This window comes from Phyllobates terribilis, unplaced genomic scaffold (genome assembly GCF_046119375.1).
Source record: "Phyllobates terribilis strain yellow unplaced genomic scaffold, ASM4611937v1 Scaffold_4__5_contigs__length_816908805, whole genome shotgun sequence".
In the NCBI taxonomy this organism is placed as follows: domain Eukaryota; kingdom Metazoa; phylum Chordata; class Amphibia; order Anura; family Dendrobatidae; genus Phyllobates; species Phyllobates terribilis.
Window position 1 is genome coordinate 741,979,360 of NW_027362764.1, and position 20,572 is coordinate 741,999,931.

The 20,572-nt window shown below is 43.5% G+C and overlaps 1 protein-coding gene across 4 annotated transcripts in view; it reads right to left on the reverse strand.

Moving 5' to 3' along the window:
- The window catches only part of SAMD12 (sterile alpha motif domain containing 12), a 1,186,303-nt gene that overhangs the window by 802,089 nt on the left and 363,642 nt on the right, over positions 1 to 20,572 (reverse strand). For 2 of the 4 annotated variants that reach the window (XM_073679804.1, XM_073679803.1), the window contains exons 3-4: positions 6,290 to 6,416; positions 2,715 to 2,865 (exon numbers count right to left, since the gene is read on the reverse strand). In XM_073679804.1, coding sequence (XP_073535905.1) covers positions 2,715 to 2,865; positions 6,290 to 6,416 — 278 coding nt within the window. The remainder of the gene's footprint in view (positions 1 to 2,714; positions 2,866 to 6,289; positions 6,417 to 20,572) is intronic. The other 2 variants (XM_073679806.1, XM_073679807.1) reach the window with 1 other exon arrangement.

Sequence of the window (20,572 nt, forward strand, 5' to 3'; positions counted from 1 at the left end):
AGGTAAGGGGGATTTTGTTATTTTTTTAATAGAGCATGCTTGCAGAATAAAGTATGCCTAATAACATATTTTGCACTTGGGTCCACAGTATATGACTACTTTTTTTTTTCATAAATAGCTCCACTTTTGTCTATGGGCTGTGTCTGGTATTGCAGCTCAATCAATCGATAAGAATGGGCCCATTCTAAGGCTCCACATTACACCTCGGTATATATTTTTTTTATTTTAAATGGACGGATGCAGCTGTTGTATTTTTGTTTGTTCTTATGTTTTATTTTTTTACAGTTTCTGTGCTAAAAAAAATAATTAGTGATGCATTACTGCCACTCAAACTGTGGACCTATACGATATTACCATATGATGCTCAAACAGTGGCAACTATAAGGCTAGCTCCGTATGTAAAGTTATCTAACACTGGGGCCATATAATGTCTGGATAAAACTGCTGTAGAATTAATAAACGTTTAGGCGATCACAAGCCTGAAATGTCAAAATCTGTCGAGGTGATACAACGTGCATGAGTCGTACCCCCCAACTTTTAAAGACGGGAAAGAAAGAAATGTATTTTCTAAACACTAAATCACACTCCTAACCTGCCCAATTTTTTGTGTGTTTCCCAACAAAAATAGTGAAGCCCTTTAGTGTCCCCACACACTAAAATATCCCTTTAAACCCCCCCCCCTCCGCAGATGATACTACATTGGAAAGTATGACATTACCGTGAATACCCTTCCACACATTATGATCCACCATCAGTGGCCCCACACACATACAATATAATGACTCCACTGTGCAAAGTATGATGCTCCCACAGTGCACCCCACACAGTATGATGTTCCCACAGTGCACCCCACACAGTATGATGGCACCATAGTGCACCCCACACAGTATGAAGGCCCAATAGTGCACCCAATACTGTATGATGGCCCCATAGTGCACCCCTCACAGTATGATGCCCCGAAAGTGCACCCACCACAGTATGATACCCCCATAGTACATTCCCCTCTCATTATGATGCCTCTACATTGCACCACATACAGTAAGATGCCTCATAATGCACCCCACACAGTATGATGCCCCCATAGTGCATTCCCCTCTCAAAATGTTTCCCCCACATTGCCCCATGCATAGTAAAATGCCTCATAATGCCGCCCACACTGTATGATGCCCTCATAGTGCACCCCACAAAGTATGATGCCCCCATAGTGCATTCCCCTCTCAGTATGATTCCCCAACATTGCACCACACACAGTAAGAAGTCTCATAATGCCCCCACACTGTTTGATGCCCCAATAGTGAACCCCTCACAGTATGATGCCCCCATAGTGCATTCCCCTCTTAGTCTGATTCCCCCACATTGCACCACACACAGTAAGAAACCTCATAATGCCCCCACACTGTATGATGACGCCATAGTGCATTCCCCTCTCAGTATGTTTCCCCCACATTGTCCCACACACAGTAAAATGCCTCATAATGCCCCCCACACTGTATGATGCCCCATAGTGCACCCCACACAGTAAGATGCCCTCATAGTGTATTCCCCTCTCAGTACGATTCCCCCACATTGCACCACACATAGTAAAATGCCTTATAATGCCCCCACACTGTATGATGCTCCATAGTGTATTCCCCTCTTACTATGATTCCCTAACGTTACCCCACACACAGTAAGAAGTCTCATAATGCCCCCACACTGTATGATGCCCCCATAGTGCACCCCACACAGTATGGTGCACCCCACACACTATGATGCCCCCATAGTGCATTCCCCTCTCAATATGATTCCCCCACATTGCACCAGACACAGTAAGAAGCCTCATAATGCCTCAACACTGTATGATGCCTCCATAGTGTACCCCACAAAGTATGATGCTCCCACAATACGTTCCCCTCAATATGATGTCCTCACATTGCCCCACTCACAGTAAGATGCCCTTATAATGTCCCCACAGAATATGATGCACCCACAGTGCATTCCCCTCTCAGTATGATGCCTCCACATTGCCCCCCAAACAGTAAGATACCCCCATAAGGCCCCCATACTGTATAATGCCTTCACAGTGCCCTCTCATATTATGTGCCCATCTTCCCCACTTAAGATAGGAAGACCTAGCCCTGCTCCTATGAGGAGCTTCTCCATGTTGTGTGTTGTCCATTCAGCTGGCGTTATTAATTGTTGCCATCGCACCTGCTGTGCTATGACTCAGACGCATAGACTGAATGGTGGAGCAGGGAGTAGACAGCTGAATCCTCCACCATTGCATTTAATTGTATCTGTGTCCTGAATATGCAGATATAAATTGATATTGGAAGATACCCCCAACTTCAGCTTCCCAAAACAAGGAATGTATTGTCCCGCTCGATCGGGGGTGGTTGACAGGTATACAGGAGGCTTTACTCTAGATAGCACTGAGGTTTATTGAAAAGAATTACATCACAGCCTTGTCTGTCACCTAAAGCCGTGTTACATTTTTCTTTTATAGTAAAGGAAAAACACGAAATAAATAAATAAAAAATGCAAAAAATAAAAACGAAGATTGAACACACAAAGTTGGGGATACAACGTACTGTATGTGCTATGCTACAACAATGTTTTATCTGCAGGATATAAAATGAATACCAAATATTAACTAAAAAGCAAGTAAAATACAGTATATGTATTAAAAAAAAAAAAATCAGTTGCCAACTTTACATGTGATATAAGAAACTTACATACAGACTTTCCTTTCTTTTACTTCCTCTGGTTTGTACACTATCTTATTTTTCGTTTTCGTTCTTTTTAGAATTATGCTGGAAAAATAAGTTACTGCGTCTTCCAGAGATGATACGTTTTGTCCATAACATGCTGCAGAGGTGACTACCGCTATTAAAAAAATAATAAAACAATAATTCAAAAGTGTCACCGTCAAGGTCAGATGCGGAGCTGTTCAAAGGCAAGAGAATATTCTGGGTTTAGAAGCGGTAGCCTGCCAACAGAGCAAAATTCTCAAGAATGTTAAAGCCAAAAAATGTACACCGGTTTTATTTGCAACTTTTGGGGCCTCAAAATCTGTTCTCTTTACATGCCCAAAAGTAAAAAGTCTCAGCCTTCTTCTATTTCTTAAGAACTTTAGATGTATTACTAATATTTAAGGTGAAACTAGGGCTATTTAATACTTTCCAATAATTATAATTTTTTTTAAATTAATTGATTTTTTTTTCGATGTTCCTCTTTCGATATAGGGTGGTGCACTAGTTGGTCTTCAAGTACAAAGTACCAGTATTAAAATAACGTAAAATAGATGGGGGTCAGGTTTCAGGTTTTCCATTGAGGACCAAAAGATTTAAAGGGGTTATAGCAAGATTGCAAAATAAGTGTGAGATCATATGAGATCTAACCGCTGGGACCCCCACTAATCAGGAGCACAGGGGTTCCCTGTCTGAATGGAGCAGCTCTTGCGCATGTACAAGTTTATGGGACTGATGAACATGCATAGCGCATGTGCAATGGCTGCTCCACTCAATCAGTAGGGGTTACATATAGAGACCAAAATTTAAAGCAGTAAACTAGAAAAATATTATTTGGATAAAATTAAATTTTAATGTATTGATGTAGTCTGCATTATTGACCATGCCCCGTTTTAACTTTTGCAGACATGGGTTTTTTTTTCACCTTAAGGGTATGTCTCCACAATGTCCTTTAAATAGGATATTTTACAATTGTTTTCTTGTTGAACTGGACACACGATGTAATAATGGTAGCAGAGAGGAATAAAACAAGTTTTTTGTTTTTTTTTATTTCGCCTCTCCATTGCGGAGATATTATTTAGCAATCAAAGTGTCTGGCACCTAATGCGTTAACCTTTTATTAACCCAAGTAGGTGTATCAGACAGTATATCACTGGGGGCGTGTGTTTTTTCTCCTTGAATGATGCAGATTAAATATAAGCAGGCATCAACACTCAAAGAACAGAACATGTCCCCACCATAGGTTACAGTAGATTACTCAGTGTGAGATCTGTATGACAGACAGCCCTGATCTCTGGGTGTAATGTCTTGCAAGAGTCAGAGTGTGGGAAGGGGCAGTGCAGTTGAGTTTATCTGAGTCACATTACAAACTCTTCTATCAGATCTCCTGATTACTGAGTGTGTCAGTAATCACACTTATATCTGCTGTGCTCATACAAAGTGTAATCGATCTGTAGTGAGATAACTGCTATCACTAGATTTCACACAGGAGCAGCTACCTGTTCTGGACTACTCCTGTCTGAGATGTAATGAGACCCTTACAAGATGAGCACAAAATACATAAGTGTTATGCACCTGTACCGGATCTGTTCCTTGCTTCCCTCACCCCGGCCTGGGAGACTATGTTGTGCTTCATGTCAGGCTTTGCAGATGATCCGGCGTGACCATATGTGAGCATCCACCCAGGCTGTATCTTGACATTAAGACTTTAATATTGCTAAGACTCTGTCTTGCTCCATACACATTGGTCTGTTTTCAGCATCCTGCCTGTTTTCCTGTAGTCTCCTGGATGTCTCCCACCTTCCAGCAGTTTCCAGCATCCGGCCTGCGGTCTCCTGGACGTCTCCCTCAAGCCACCGGTTTCTAGCATCCCTCCTGCCTGCAGGTTCCTGGATGTTTCCCAACTACTTGCCTGCGGTTTCCAGCATTCCACCTGTCTACCTGCAGTTCCCAGTCCCACAGCTGTCCGTGTTCCACATGCTCCATCTTGCAGCTGCACCAATATCTGTGACCCGTATGCCCACCCAGACCTTGAGCTTAGAGGATCCACTTCATCTGGTGAGTATAACAATAAGAGTGATACTCACACATCTCTGAACAAACAGTGTGAGAGAGGAACAGTACAGTAGAGCTGACAGTTCTAGGAGAGGAAGAGAGCTGATAGAAGGGTTTGTTATGTGACACAGCTAAACTCAGCTGTGCTGCTCCTTTGTCCACAGGAACCTTGTTTGCAAGGTGTAGTCTTTTGTGTTTTCTAATCATGCAGGAGGTTAGACCAGGAGGTCAGACTGTCTGTCACACATCTCACACTAAGAAACCTGCTCTAAGCTTTGGTGGGGGTGTCGTCTTCTATTCTTTGAGTGCTGCTGCCTGCTTATGATTGGTCAGCATCATACAGGGAGGCAGAAGTACACCTCCCTAGTGAAAATAGTCTCATAACACTCACATGGACTTAAAAAAAAGTTAACTCATTAAGTGCCAAAGAGGTGAAATAAGAAAAATAAAAAATAAAAGCATTTTATTTTGCTCAGTTCTACATGAAAAATTTGGTGAAAGGTCCTCAGGTGAAACCGCCAAATTTTTCTTTGTTGCCACCCTGGCTTTTTTAACTGCTTCACGTCCTTAGAAATGTGAAGCAGTTAAAAGAAATTGAAAAGACTGAACATATGCAAATGGTTTTTACATTGCAGTGCATATGTCAATTATTTTTTATGTTTATTTAGTACTTTTTTAGGCAGGTTTCGGGACCAACTCACCTGAAAAAAGCATTGTGCCCATATACCCTAAAGGAGATCTGTCCACAATTTATGTTTTGGAGTTTTATTCAGTTTTTTGATCAATAAGCTATGTAAATGTCTATTAATTACTCTCAATGCCCAGCAGTCTTTTTCCTGTGTCTAGAGATGAGCAAAAAGATTTGCACTACCGTGGTCGCACGTCCACTTTGGTACTCCTTGGCAATTAGACCAGGGCAGAGCAACCTTCCCTGGCCAGCACTTGAGTGCCAGCCTACTGTGCAATTATTATGTTCCGGGTCCCAGAAATTGCAAGAGATGAACAGGTTGCCGGCATTCTAATAAAAGTCAAGGAGTTTCGCTCTGCCCTCATCCGGGCAAAACAAGTAGCAAAACAAATTTTAGACCATGGCAGTGCAAATCTTTTTGCTCATCAATAAGGCACATATGATTCTCTATGTACAAAGCAAATCAGATTTCAGTGAATGTTATTTATTCAATATTAATCAATTTCAACAATATTATTAGTATTTCCTGCAATACCATGCCTAACCATGTGGTGTGCTGTTAAATATAAACAGGTCTGCATCTAATAAAGAAGGTTAAATCTCTACCTTGTGGTAGAGTCAGGGATTGCAACAGTTTTCTTTTTTTAACTCTGCATCCCCCAATGTTATTTTTCACTCTAACAAGACTTGTTAACACCTATGTGTCAGCATCCATGGGGTCTCATTATGCTGGACAAGAAATCAATGCATGAACGGATGTATGTGGATAGGTGAGATGAACCAGTATATTGTGATTAATCACTGATCATCAACTTACCGGTTATGTCGTGTTCTCTGAAAGACTCATTGTAGAGCTGATATTGGTTCGGACAATGCTTCTTAAGCCACTTGCACACGTCATGTTGTGTCCAGAAAGCTACGGGTTTGGTTCCTTTAATAGATGGCTGAAAAATATAAGCGCAAACAATGAAATACTTGTGAAAACAATGTGACATTTCATACGAGATTAACTAAATAGGAAATAGTTGTTAATGCCTAGTAAATATGTCGATGCTTTCTAAATAAGGTAGATGTTAGCGTTGGCATTCAAACATCCCGCCCAATTACTCTAATAACGGGCACTGAAAATGAGCAATTTTGACAATTTTTTTAAACTAGAGAAACATTTACTTTGGCGTGTCCGAACAAATGCAAGCAGCTCACAATCTTTTAGAAAAACAACACCTCTTACATGTCATTGTCTGTAGGAGTCAGAAGATACTGGAAGTTGTCGTTTTCCCAAAGATGGAACATTACCGATTATAGGCAATTACAGAAAACGTCTGAAGTTTTGGGCAATTTACAGGACGTGACTGGGAGAGAGGACCCAATTATTAGCACTGGAATGAAAGAATGGCAGCAAGGTATAGGTGGAAGATGAGACAGTGGCGTGGGACTGGCGTGCTCAGTAGGGTGTGTATGGGCACATCAAGAACAAACCATGAGCAGAAAGTTGTGGTGCATGTATTAATGATGCCGATTTAGCTCCATAAACTCGTGGAGAGAAAAAATGTCGCCCAAGTGATGTGGAATGGCTAATTAAGTGTTGGGAATTTTCCTATTGGGTGTTTAAAGTGGCCATGGGTGGTAGCCATGGCCGACCTGTTGCTTCATCACGACCTGGCTCTTTACAGGAAAAGATGGCTCCTGGCGGGATGTTGGTAATGTGAGGGCTTTGAGCCCGTGCAGGCCACTTTTAGCTGATGGTATTTGCTGACCAGGTCTACGAATTCCACAGATAAATAAAGGAGACTTTACTTAAAGGGGTTTTCCCACGAACAAAAGTTCATTTTATTCACTAGATCTTGGAATAAAAATAAGATCCACAATTGGATGTGATTAAAAAAATTGTTCCTGTGCTGAGATAATCTTATAAATGCGCCCCTGCTGTGTACTGTGTAATGGCTGTGTCTGACCGTGCAGGAACATGGTCTGATCATACCACAGCTCCTGGGCAGGGGAGGAAGCAAAATAGTATACAGACATTACAGCACGGGATCACAGCTGATTCTTTCTTTGAGGTAAAATATTGTTTAAAAACAGGCAGGGAAATGTTTTACCTCACAAAAATCATCAGCTGTGATCCCCTGCTGTAATGTCTGTATACTCTTTTGCTTCCTCCCCTGCCCAGGAGATGTGGTATGATCAGACCATGTTCCTGTATGGTCAGACACAGCCATTACACAGTACACAGCAGGGGCGCATTTATAAGATTATCTCAGCACAGGAACATTTTATTTAAACTCATCCAATTGTGGAAATTATTATTATTCCAAAATCTATTGATTAAAATCAACTTTCATTCATGGAAACACCCCTTTAACTTGATAAGGGTTATGTACCAGGGGTAGCAGGTACACAGACTTAAGCTCATTTCCTCCACATTGAAAAGCACTTTCACACATCATTTCCTTCCACTGTAGTCTACTCCAGGGCCGAACAAGCACAATGCTTCGCCCCTCTTTGCCACAACGCAGCTTCTAGGCCGCAGTCCTGATCGGCGAGTTTATCTCTACTCGCTCAGCGGTTCCGCGTTCTATCACTAGGGATCACCCTGGATCTACTGCTCGGGACCCTCACTAGTCCTACGCTCTCAGTCCTCTTTAGGTCCGTTACCTTCAGCTCTAGAAAGCTCTATGGTTTCTCGTTGCCAATCACCCTATCCAAGGACCCCAAAGTGGATGGCCAATCTGTCTCAACAGTAATTCTCTTCAGGATCTCATTATGCCTGTCGGTACGTCTCCTTATGCTGTGAATCACCCTTGGCGGCACTGCACACTTGTGCTTCTTCAGACTCTAACTCCTATCTGACTAACCAGGAAACAGTCCTTTCCCTATCACTAAGCCCTCCCCTTGTGGGCTAGTCCCAACACTTAACTACTTCTTACCCTGCATCTGTCACTGAGCAGAACTCCCTTACATTACACACAATGCATTAACAATACTTATACTATATATTACTGTATCCCATCGTACATTACTATACATTATGCATACAACATTTTTAATGCTTATCACACTCTGTACATTACACAGGATCATTTCACTTTTCACATGTCATAATGCAGTGAGGAAAATAAGTATTTGATACAATGCCGATTTTGCAAGTTTTCCCACCTACAAAGAATGGAGAGGTCTGGAATTTTTATAGTATGTACCCTTTAACTATAAGAGACACAATCTTTAAAAAAAATCCAGAAAATAACACTATATGATTTTAAATAATTAATTTGCGTTTTATTGCATGAAATAAGTATTTGATACAATAGAAAAACAGAAGTTAATATTTGGAACAGTAATCTTTGTTTGCAATCACAGAGATCAGACGTTTCCTGTAGTTCTTGACCACATTTTCACACACTGCCGCAGGGATTTTGGCCCACTCCTCCATACAGATCTTCTCCAGATCTTTCAGGTTTCGGGGCTGTCGCTGGGCAACATTGAGTTTCAGCTCCCTCCAAAGATTTTCTATTGGGTTCAGATCTGGAGGCTGGCTAGGCCACTCCAGGACCTTGAAATGCTTCTTACAGAGCCACTCCTTAGTTGCCCTGGCTGTGTGTATAGGGTCATTATCATGCTGGAAGACCCAGCCACGACCCATCTTCAATGTTATTACTGAGGGAAGGAGGTTGTTGGCCAAAATCTTGCGATACATGCCCCCATCCATCCTCCCTTCTATACGGTGCAGTCGTCCTGTCCCCTTTGAAGAAAAGGACCCCCAAAGTATGATGTTTCCCCCACCATGCTTCACAGTTGGGACGGTGTTCTTCTTCTTCCTCCAAACACAGCGAGTGGAGTTGATACCAAAAAGTTGTATTTTCAATATGCAAGAAGAGTTGTCTCCAGCAACCACAGGAGATAGGGTTCTTAAAACTTGACATTTATTGAGCCATCATGTTAAAAAGCACAGACATGCAGAAGTAAGCCATCCCCGTGCAGGGAACAAGTCCTACGCGTTTCAACCTACACGGTCTTAGTCATGGTATAGTATATATATATATATATATATATATATATATATATATATATATAATATATGAGTTTCACTTTTTGCATTGAAGAACTGAAATAAATTAACTTTTTGATGATATTCTAATTTAGTGAGATGCACCTGTACATGACTCATAACACTATTCACATAATGCAATTGGTGTCGTCAGAGATAGGAACGTGACAGTACAGTCCACCATTGTTACAGGTGACTACCTTCAAAGGGAGGATTCAGAAAGCCAACAGGAGATCTAATTTGCATATCTTTTTCCCAGAGAGCACTGCTAGATCTATAAATCTTCCTAAATCCAGATGGTTGTCTATAGAAAAATAAACAATACCCATAGAACAAAGCATGACATTCTACATCTGGTGACAGAGCCAGCAAGAAAAAAACAGGCATGTTAAAGGGAATATTTCATTCTATTCATCGGTTCAAGGTCCGGCTACTATTATACTAGAAACACCTTCATTATTTAATTGTTTTCAGTTGTGTGTCACCCTTTGCACGCGAGGCTTTGTCACTAGGACTTTTTGGGGTGCGGTTCCCTTATGGGTTCCCTCCTGATCAGTCTAGGGGGGAGAGTGTGGGCAACAGGTTCCACTCCCTCCTAGAAACCCCTGACTCTCCTCTCAGGAGGGGAGCCGACCTTGATGGTTCCTAGTTCTGCTTCAGTGGCAACCCAGGCAGATGCTGGTAGCAAAATTGGATCTCCCTTGGGGCTCCGGCTAGGGGAGGCCACTAACCCCTGACCCTCGCTGTAGCACCCTCGCTTGGAGGGATGGGGATCGGTTATTCTCCTGTTGGAGAGGGCTATGATGGACTGCATCCTAGTGCACTTTTTTGTGGCACTTTAGTCCCTTTTTTAGCGCACTAGGATATAGGGCACAGTTCTTGGGCCTTCAAAAAATTTTGCACTCTATTCATGCTTCTTAACCCACCAACAGCATGAATCACAGCCTTGCTGCAGCAATTGGAGATAGATAAGTCTTACTCTGAAACGCCCCATTGTTCCGGACAAAACAGTTCCAAGTGTCGACCAGGGACCATAGGGCAAGACGTGACTAGACCGACACCGCCTTGGCAGGCTTTTCCGTGCACCAGTCCAGTAGATTGACTTGTTTGTACATAGTAAAATACCTATCAATCACCTAGGGAGGTCCAGGTAGGAGCCACTGGTCACATCACTGGTCACGCTGGAGCATTTTAGAGAAAAACATACTTGCAGCCAGGCTCTATTTCATGCTATCAGTGATTCGGGCAGCATTAATTGAGTGACGGTTTCCCTTTAATTTCTGCTCACATTTTGTCTAAGCCTTCCATTAGATGTGTAATTTCCCAATGTACAACTCTGACATACTCCAAGATACTCCATGCATCTCTCACCGACTCATTTCACTGAAAAGTACATTGAATACAAAGAACATGTCAGAAAAAAACGGTGCACATACCAAGACCTAGTCACAACAATACCATATACTTTCCATGATGCAGTGCCGCCATGATGAAAGGTGGGTCATAACAGGTACAAAATACTGAGGAACAACCACTTAGACACCTACCAAACATAGGGGGTGGTTGGTTAGTATCACAAAGGCACAAAGGTAAGGTGCCAGTCATACAGATATGTGCATCTGGGACCAGTTATTGGTAAGTATAGCCTTTTTTCGGTGATCTCCCGTAGACTCCTATATTAAAAAAATCCAATTTGTGAGATCTCTCGCTATAGAAAAGTGCAGTAAAGTATGTGTTTTATTCTCCATTGGAGGCCAAAATAGCATCAGGTCAATTAGGTCCTTGTCATATACTTTATGTTTATAGTAGAAACCAAATTTAGGTCTCAAGTATTGTAAACTGAGCATTTCCAAAACAAATTTCTCCCCTGTTAGGGTAAATGGACATTGTAGAAGTCAATGTAATGTTCTAAATGACTTAAAGGGAAATTCCCATCTCCAAGATCCTATCCCAATATGTAGTAGGTATAATAATAATAATAATAATAATATTAGCAAATACCTCCAATTAGAAATGTAGTATAGTTCTTCTAATTAGCTAGGTTGCTTACCGCAGTCGCAGGGCATTGCAGTAGCTTAGGTATCCCTGGTTATGACCACTCATATAAAGATAGTTAGTTGTTAGTGGTTGTAACTCTGAATTCCTAAGCTACTGCAATGCCCTGCACATGGGGTAAGCGACATAGCGAATCAGAAGAACTATACTACATTTTTAATTGAAGGTATTTGCTTATATTATTATAATTACACTTACTAAATGTTGGGATAGGATATTGGAGGTGGGAATACCCCTTTAAGCCTTCCATATATTTCATGGAAGACCATCTACACTATCTTACTGGCCGGAGCGGAAATGCCTAGAAGTTGGCCAACTCTTTGTGAAGATCAACTGATGGATGCAAGAACTCTGGTGGGATGACCTCTTTAATGGAATAAATTTTCAGCTTTACGAATTTTTTTTGCAGACGTTCCCTTTAAATAAAAAGGAATTGGGCCACTTCCGAGTGTAGAGCACAGGCATTATTATGTGAGAATATTCAATATTCAGGTGGCGCTAGGTTCATTAGTGAACTATATTTCAATATTCAAAGATTTTCGACTTCCTGGGAGAAAGACATCAGTTCTATTTTGGGCACAAAGCCGCTGAGGAATCTGCAGAGAGAAATATGTTCATAGTTATGGATTTCAAACAAAAACGGCATCAGCGTGAAACTAGAAAACAGCAAGATGGAAAAAAAAACATCAAACGACGAGCCAGCCCGTCGTAGCAGGGAGGTAAAACCGTATAATGTGTATTTTCAGCCCATCGTGAACCCAGTTCTGACAGATGGGAGGGAAAACGTCAGTGACCACTTCAACTGCTAATAGGTTTAAGGAAAAGTTTTCAGGCTTAAAAGTATTAATATTAAAGGGAACTAGTCAGCGGGTCGGATAGAGGGATGAATGTTACAGGGCAGTGAGCAAAGAAAAAAATTGGGCAGAAAGAGAGTAGTGCGCTCCTGGGAAGGACCTATCCACCTTCTGACTACTATTAATGCAGACTGGCCCTTCAACGATTAAGCAACTCAACCAGAGACCTGAATCCACTGTCTCTTAGCAGGAGTTAGTACAAGTTCACACAGGTCTATCATCAGAGCGCCACAACCACAATAGTCAACAAATGGATGGAGGTGCCAAGAGTCAGACGCCCATCAATCTGAAATTACTAGCCTATCCTTAGTTTGGAAACACATGCTCACTTGGTCAAAAAGAGCACATGTATGTACTTGTGGACTAGGAAGTTTGAGTCAATGGACACCTTTTAGCCCATCTGTCATTTAAGAATAAGCTGTGCTGTGGCTGTTAATAAAGAATAACTCAATTTCTGGCCATTGCATGACTTGTATTATGCATTTTTGCACTAGATTTTCCCTCTGTAATCTCGATGTCTAATTTTCTGTTGTCTCTGAGCTGGTGGGTGGAGACTAGCTCCTATGATGTCTCCCATACACACAGAGACAAGAGAGCAGGAGTACCCCATGTCTTGATAGAACATATATTCACAAGCAGCAGCATGGAGGACTATATACAACATTACTGTTACGTACCTGTCCTGGATCTGGGCTTTGCTCCCAAAACCCCTGTTCGTTTAACTCCACGTCAGGCTTTGTAGAAGAATCAGTGTGATCCCATGTGATCATCTGCCTTGCTCTATATAAGGCCTACCAAGACACAGACCTGTGTCTTGGTATTAAGACTTTTAACTGCTCTGGAGTCCGGTGTGTCTGCAACCTCCAGGATCACTGCTACCCGCTCCCAGTTTCCTGTCCATCTGCGGTCTCCAGGACCTCTGTTTTCTGTACTTGATTTCCCATCTGCCTGTAGGCTCCAGGGCCTCTGCTACCCATTCCCAGTCTCCTGTCCACCTGTTCCCTGTTTCCTGTCCACCTGTGGTCTCCAAGGCCTCTGCTACCTGTTCCCAGTCTCCTGTACTCCTGCAGTCTCTAGGACCTCTGCTACCTGTTCCCAGTCTCCTGTTCTCCTGCAGTCTCAAGGACCTCTGCTACCTGCTCCCGGTTTCCTGTCCGCCTGCAGTATCCAGGACCTCTGTTATCTAATCTAGGTTTCCTATCCACCTGTGGTCTCCAGGACCTCTGCTACCTGTTCCCAGTCTCCTGTCTGCCTGTGGTTTCCAGGACCTCTGCTATCTGTTCCCAGTCTCCTGTCTGCTTGTGGTTTCCAGAACCTCTGCTACCTGTTCCCAGTCTCCTGTCTGCCTGTGGTTTCCAGGACCTCTGCTACCTGTTCCCAGTTTCCTGTCTACTTGTGGTCTCCAGGGCCTCTGCTACCTATTACCGATCTCCTGTACTCCGGCTGTCTCCAGGACCTCTGCTACGTGTTCTCAGTCTCCTGTCCACTTGTGGTCTCCAGGACCTCTGCTACCTGTTCCTGGACTCCTGTCCACTTGTAGTCTTCAGTATCTCTGCTACCTATTCCCTGTCTCTTGTCCGCCTATGGTCTTTAGTACCTCCGCTACCCATTTCCCGTGTGCCTCACCTGCCTACTGCACCACCTGTGGCATGTGCCCACCTGGAACTTTGGCTTGGAGATCCACCTCACTAGTTGAGCCTAACAGTTATTAAGCAGTGTAGGTGTGAATCCAGCTCTTAGGTGAGATAGAGCAATTACTAGAAAGCAGCAGATCCTTCTCTCTATTCCTGCTCTCATCATAGACTTTAATATGCTCCAGTTGTCTTTTCTTCAGTAGAATGGATGTCACTAGTTTTTCAGAATAGATTCAGGAGACAGGTGGGTGGAGATAAAATATCTCATAGGTTGAGAAAAAAAAAGCTTATTTGTCTGATAAGATTTATTGCAAACTTTCTGACATACACTTGTATTACTGATTTATGCAAAGTTTTCTTCAATAGCAGTGACCATGTAAAGGCTATCCCTAAAAGTCAAGTTATAGAATCAGGGATATCATGTCTGTAATGATCTGAATATGGTAAAAATATAGTTTTTTTTTCTATGAATGAACTATGCAGACTCCATTAAATGGTTAATGTTCAATGTTACAGGATTATAATGATGCCCGCAGGGCACTTGAGTCTGCCAATTGTACACCCATTGTGACAAAGTCACTGGCAAAGTACTGGAGGGGAGATATGTAGCACTAAGGTTGTTAGCTCCAATAATTAAAAAATAGGAAAAAGGTTCCAGCACACAAGTGGGTTAAACAGCCATCTTGGATGCTAAGTTAATTGAACACTTGTAAAGAGGGAGGTGGTCAGAGGATAAAAGCCTTGAGAGCATTTGGTGTGGGGTGGGCTGAAGGTGAAAGCTCTGAGCTATTTGTGTCACAGATGCTGGATGTATGGAGATTGCAGGTCTCCTGGTGTGAATCCCTTTGTTAAAGGACATAGAAGCTGGACTCTAAGCCAGTGGACTAACCATCACTATTGTATGAACTTGTTATTTTATGTTTTACCTTCTGCCGGACAAAAGCTGTATTTACATTTTCTGGTGACGTAATTTATGAGGACTGCAATAAATCCGCCGCACTTTAAATAGAAACGGTTCCTGTGTCTGCCTCTTTAAGAAGCCGAATGAGTCGATCTATCACACCATTTAATATACAGAGCTTAGGCGTATCATTGATTTAAATGGACCCACTTGGTACAATGGTGGAATATCTCAGATTATCCTGCGTAGGATTAAAAATGATCAAGCTGTGTAAAGTCGGGGGTCTATAAAAATATGAAAAAAATTACAATTAAATTGAAGTTGGACATAACAAGAGACATAATAAACCCGTATTTGAAGCCTTAGAAACATTTGACGAGAAATCCAAAAATAAAAGATTTAAGTGGGCAATTTTCCATTCAGCCTAGAGAAGCCTACAGTCCATTAGCCAGTGTGTTGCAAAATTTTCTTGCGTTGTGAGAAAATAGAAATCAATAGATTATATGGGCAGCCGTGACTTAAGGTAATACACATAAATAAATTGTAATTGTGTATTTGCACCGTCCTTAAAAGCAATGGAAAGTAAATCAATATGGGGGATCTCGGCAAATGGCATTTTCACACATGGCACAAAATACTTTGCAAATTATTATCACCATTCTTTAGACAGTGTACTGTGGGAGTAGAAGCTGACACTGCAATATACAGATTTTATAGGCAATTCATCTGTAATGTATAGTTAATAAAGGAAGGGCACAAAAAGGATTATATGACGGATGTAGCAGAGCCATGCCTGTTTTCAGGCACAGTTTTTTGTGATAAGAAAAGATGTCACACAGAAACTCTGATTCCACCGATGTGTCACTTACTGGGCTGTTTGCTGTGGTTTTGATAAAATCACAGTTTTATCTGCTGCAGATCCACTAGTTCTCTGAATGCCGAGCTCTGTATAACCCCGCCCACACCACTGATTGGCAGATTTCTGTCTATACTGTGCAGAAAGCTGCCAATCAGTGGTGGGGGTGGGATTGGACTACATGGCAACAGGATTACTAGTCCTCTAGTGATAATCTCGGCTAATAAAACAGTAATTTCAACAAAACTAGCAGCCCAGTAAGTGACACATCGCTGGAATCAGGGTCTCTGTGTCTACATTATGCTACTCTCAGATTAGGTGGCAAAAAACTGTTAACAGAGTCACTTTGACGGTACATCTATTTTCCTGATATAGAGTTTCAAATCCCTTGCATAAAAAAAGTTAAAGGGGTATTCTGAAGTTTGAAAGTTAGGCCCTACACTATGGATAGAAATAACTTTCAAACTTTACATCGTATTACGCTTTAAACTCTTCACAGCTTTTTTTTTATAGCAAGTGAAGTCCCAGTGTCCCAGTGCCCAATGGCGCCACCTAGCCCTGTGCTGATCATCGGTAATGCACAGCCGGACAGCTCTGCTTCATTAGTCACTTAGATTTCAGTCAATAGCAACCGCAGCATCTGGGTGATTGTTCAGGAGGGTCCTTGCTCTGACACCCCACCAGCACTAAGGGGGTTACAATTGTAGCTTGGAGCCTAAATAAAGGCCGCCCCTCCTGTCACATCTACAGTTGCAATCAAAATGTTTCAAGCATATTCCCCCATTGCAAATTTGGTTTATTAGCAAAATTTTGAAACGTTCTGCTTTTTGCAATAAACCAATGAAATAACAGTGTAAATAGCTCAACAGAACAAAAGTAACAAGTGGTTTCTCCAAATTCTCCTTCTTCAAAACCTATCAAAGATTTTCTATGGGATTCAAGTCAGGCGACTGTAATGGCCATTCCAGAATCTTCCAGGACTGCTTCAGAAATCAATTCTTAGTGCACTTTGCGTTATGCTTGTAATCAGTGTCAAGTTGAAAGGTCCAATAATGCTCAACAGGGTCGGACTGGTGCACCGGGACACCGGAGAATTCTCCGGTGGGCCTGGGTCCTCAGTGGGCCCCCGAGCAGGACGCACGGGGCCCCTGGTTAACATGGCCGCCGGTGCGCCGCACTGCAAGGGCCCGAAGTGTCAGGAGGGCCCTTGCAGTGTGGCTGATGAGGGCAATCTGGCCTGCTTCTCGGACCCCCAGGCTACGGGGGGCCCATGTCCAGATTGCCCTCATCTTATGCGGCGGGCAGGGAGCGATCCCTCCAGCTCCGCTGCTTACAGTAGGAAAATGGCAGCGGGAATGCAGGGATCCGTGCTCACCTCTGCTTCCTGCCCGCGCTTCCTCCCTGACACAGACTCGCGCTGCTTGATGACGTCATCATGCAGCGTGAGCCTATGTCAGGGAGAAAGATGCCGGGCAGGAAGCAGAGGACAATGCTGCGGGGGAGCGTGCTGAGAGGTAAGTGTTTTTGTTTTTTTTTAGCTAAGACTGGAGATGGGGGGAAATGGGGAGAGCAATGGTGATAGATGAGGTGGGGGAGATGAGGAAGAGCAATGGTGATGATGGGGAGGGATGAGGGAGAGCAATGGTGATGGAGGAGGCGGGGGGAGAAGAGGGAAATCAACGGTGATGGAGGAGGTGGGGGAAGATGAGGGAGCGCAATGGTGATGGAGGAGGTGGGGGAGATGAGGGACAGCAATGGTGATGGAGGAGGTGGGGGGAGATGAGGGAGAGCAATGGTGATGGAGGAGGTGGGGGAGATGAGGGATATCAATGGTGATGGAGGAGGTGGGGGGAGATGAGGGAGAGCAATGGTGATGGAGGAGGCGCGGGGGAGAAGAGGGAGAGCAATGGTGATGGAGGAGGTGGGGGGAGATGAGGGAGAGCAATGGTGATGGAGGAGGTGGGGAAGATGAGGGAGAGCAATGGTGATGGAGTAGGCGGGGGGAGATGAGGGACAGCAATGGTGATGGAGGAGGTGGGGGGAGATGAGGGACAGCAATGGTGATGGAGGAGGTGGGGGGAGATGAGGGACAGCAATGGTGATGGAGAAGGTGGGGGAGATGAGGGACAGCAATGGTGATGGAGGAGGTGGGGGGAGATGAGGGAGAGCAATGGTGATGGAGGAGGTGGGGGAGATGAGGGAGATCAGTGGTGATGGAAGAGGTGGGGGGAATAGAGGGACAGCAGTGATGATGGAGGAGGTGGGGGAGAAGAGGGAGAGCAATGATGATGGAGGAGGTGGGGGAGATATGGCATGGCAATGATGATGGAGGAGGTGGGGGAAGATATGGCATGGCAACGGGGGAGGTGTGGGGAGATATGCATGGCATGATGATGGAAGAGCTGGAGGGAGTAATGCATGACATGGTGATGGAGGAAGTGGGGGAGATAAGACATGGCACTGGTGATGGAGGAGGTGGAGGAGATATGGCATTGATGGTGGAGCAGGTGGGGGAGATATGGTGATGATGGAGCAGGTGGGGGAGACATGGACATGATGATGGAGCAGGTGGGGGGATATATGGCAATGATGATGGAGAGGGTGGTGGGGAAGATATGGCAATGATGGAGGTGGAGGGGGGAGATATAGCAATGATGATGGAGGAGGTGGGGGAGATATGACAATGTTGGAGAAGGTAGAAGAGAGCAATGATGGAGAATGTGGGGGTGAGCAATGATGGAGGAGGTGGGGGGAGAGCAATGATGGGTATGGGGAGAGCAATGATGGAGGTGGGGGAGAGAAATGATGGGAAATTATCTGAATACTATATGCTATTAATATCTGGTCTGGTCACAGTGTGGTGGTATTTCTCCCTTGTATGTGGTATTATTCGGTCACTATGTGGTGGTAATATGTTGTCTGGTCATGGTGTGGTGGTATTTCTCTCTTGTATGTAGTATTATTCGGTCACTATGTGGTGGTAATATGTGGTCTGGTCATGGTGTGGTGGTATTTCTCTCTTCTATGTAGTATTATTCGGTCACTATGTGGTGGTAATATGTGGTGTGGTCATGGTGTGGTGGTATTTCTCCCTTGTATGTAGTATTATTCGGTCACTATGTGGTGGTAATATGAGGTCTGGTCATGGTGTGGTGGTATTTCTCCCTTGTATGTATTATTATTCGGTCACTATGTGGTGGTAATATGTGGTCTGGTCATGGTGTGGTAGTATTTCTCCCTTGTATGTGGTACTATTGGTGTTGGTATAGTGGATTGTTTTGTGTGTGTCGGTCATTTGTTCTCTCTGATATTAATTAGAAGATTCTTTATTTCCATTAGTGATTAAATACTTGGAACAAAATGCATTTACAGGGGTTCTCCGGGGAAAACAAGTAATCACTTCTCCACAGGAGAAGTTATAAATTATTGATTAGTGGGGATCTGACTGCTGGGTCCCGCACCAATTGGTAGAATGTGGAGATTTTATCCCCATTAGACTGGAGCTCATGTGCGACTTGACCACTGACCCATTCATTCCCTCAGTGACTGTTCTTGGTTTTTTTCTGGAAGCCCCAAAGAGAATGAATGGAGCTGCGATCAGACGTCCCACCAGCCGCTGCATTTTAAGATGGGGATAAGTGTCCTGTCAGGGATAAAACTTCCCCATTCTTCCGATAGGTGCGTTTTCCAATGTTCGGACCCAAATGATCAATAAGTGATCACCGATCCTGTGGATCCCATAGATCGGTGATATAACTTGTTTTAACCAAAGAACCCCTTTAATGCAAACTACCGTAATTGTACATCCCAGTTATGGTGGTGCACAGTAGATGTGCAGGAGCCGCCTGTGATTTACAGTCGACGCTCTACTATAACGGGGATATCGGCTAACAGTTATTTGCATATTGCTGTAGGGTGGGCCCTGAGGATCAATTCCTCCTGTGGGCCCCAGACACCCAAGTCCGACACTGAAGCTTCAGCTATCCTCCCAGAAGGCATTAAGCTTTCATCTAAAATATGTTAGTACTTGATTGAACCTATATTGTCCTCCAAATGTTGCAGGTTTTCATTGCCAAAGGAAGCAAAGCAGCCCAAGAGCATCACCGAACAATCACCACACACTTTAGATGTCACCAAATCACTGCCATACTTCACTGTAGATATCACTGAGCCACCGCCATGCTTCACTGTGGACATCACTGAGCCACCACCATGCTACACTATAGATAACACTGAGTCTCCACCATGCTTCACTGTAGACATCACTGAGTCACCAACATGCTTCAATGTACTAATCACCGAGCCACTGACATGCTTCACTATAGACATCACCAACTTGGCAGTACTTGGCAGTAACAGATGATTTCAAGCCCCAATTTAAAGTAGCCAGTGTGGTCGTATAGTTAAATCAGCAATATAGAGTGATATATCACAATTTTTGTCCTCATTAACTCTTTCATCTGAGCTAATGAGAAGATCACTGAAGTGATGTTGTGGCGCCCCTGAGGGTTCGGTCACCACAGAGGTACTGCATCTCTTTAATGAGGTGTGGTATCTCCCTTCGAGGTAAGGATGGTGCAGCTGTCAGGACTAGAGATGAGCGGTGTTCGACTAGAACTGTTCGCCAGTCTCAAATTCGAGCTGTTTTGGGCGGTGTTCGAGTCGTTCGACGAACCCGAACGATTTGCAAAAAATTCGGCTGTTCGAGGTTATATTCGATAACTGTTCATGCACCAAAAGCGTGTGCTGCATGTC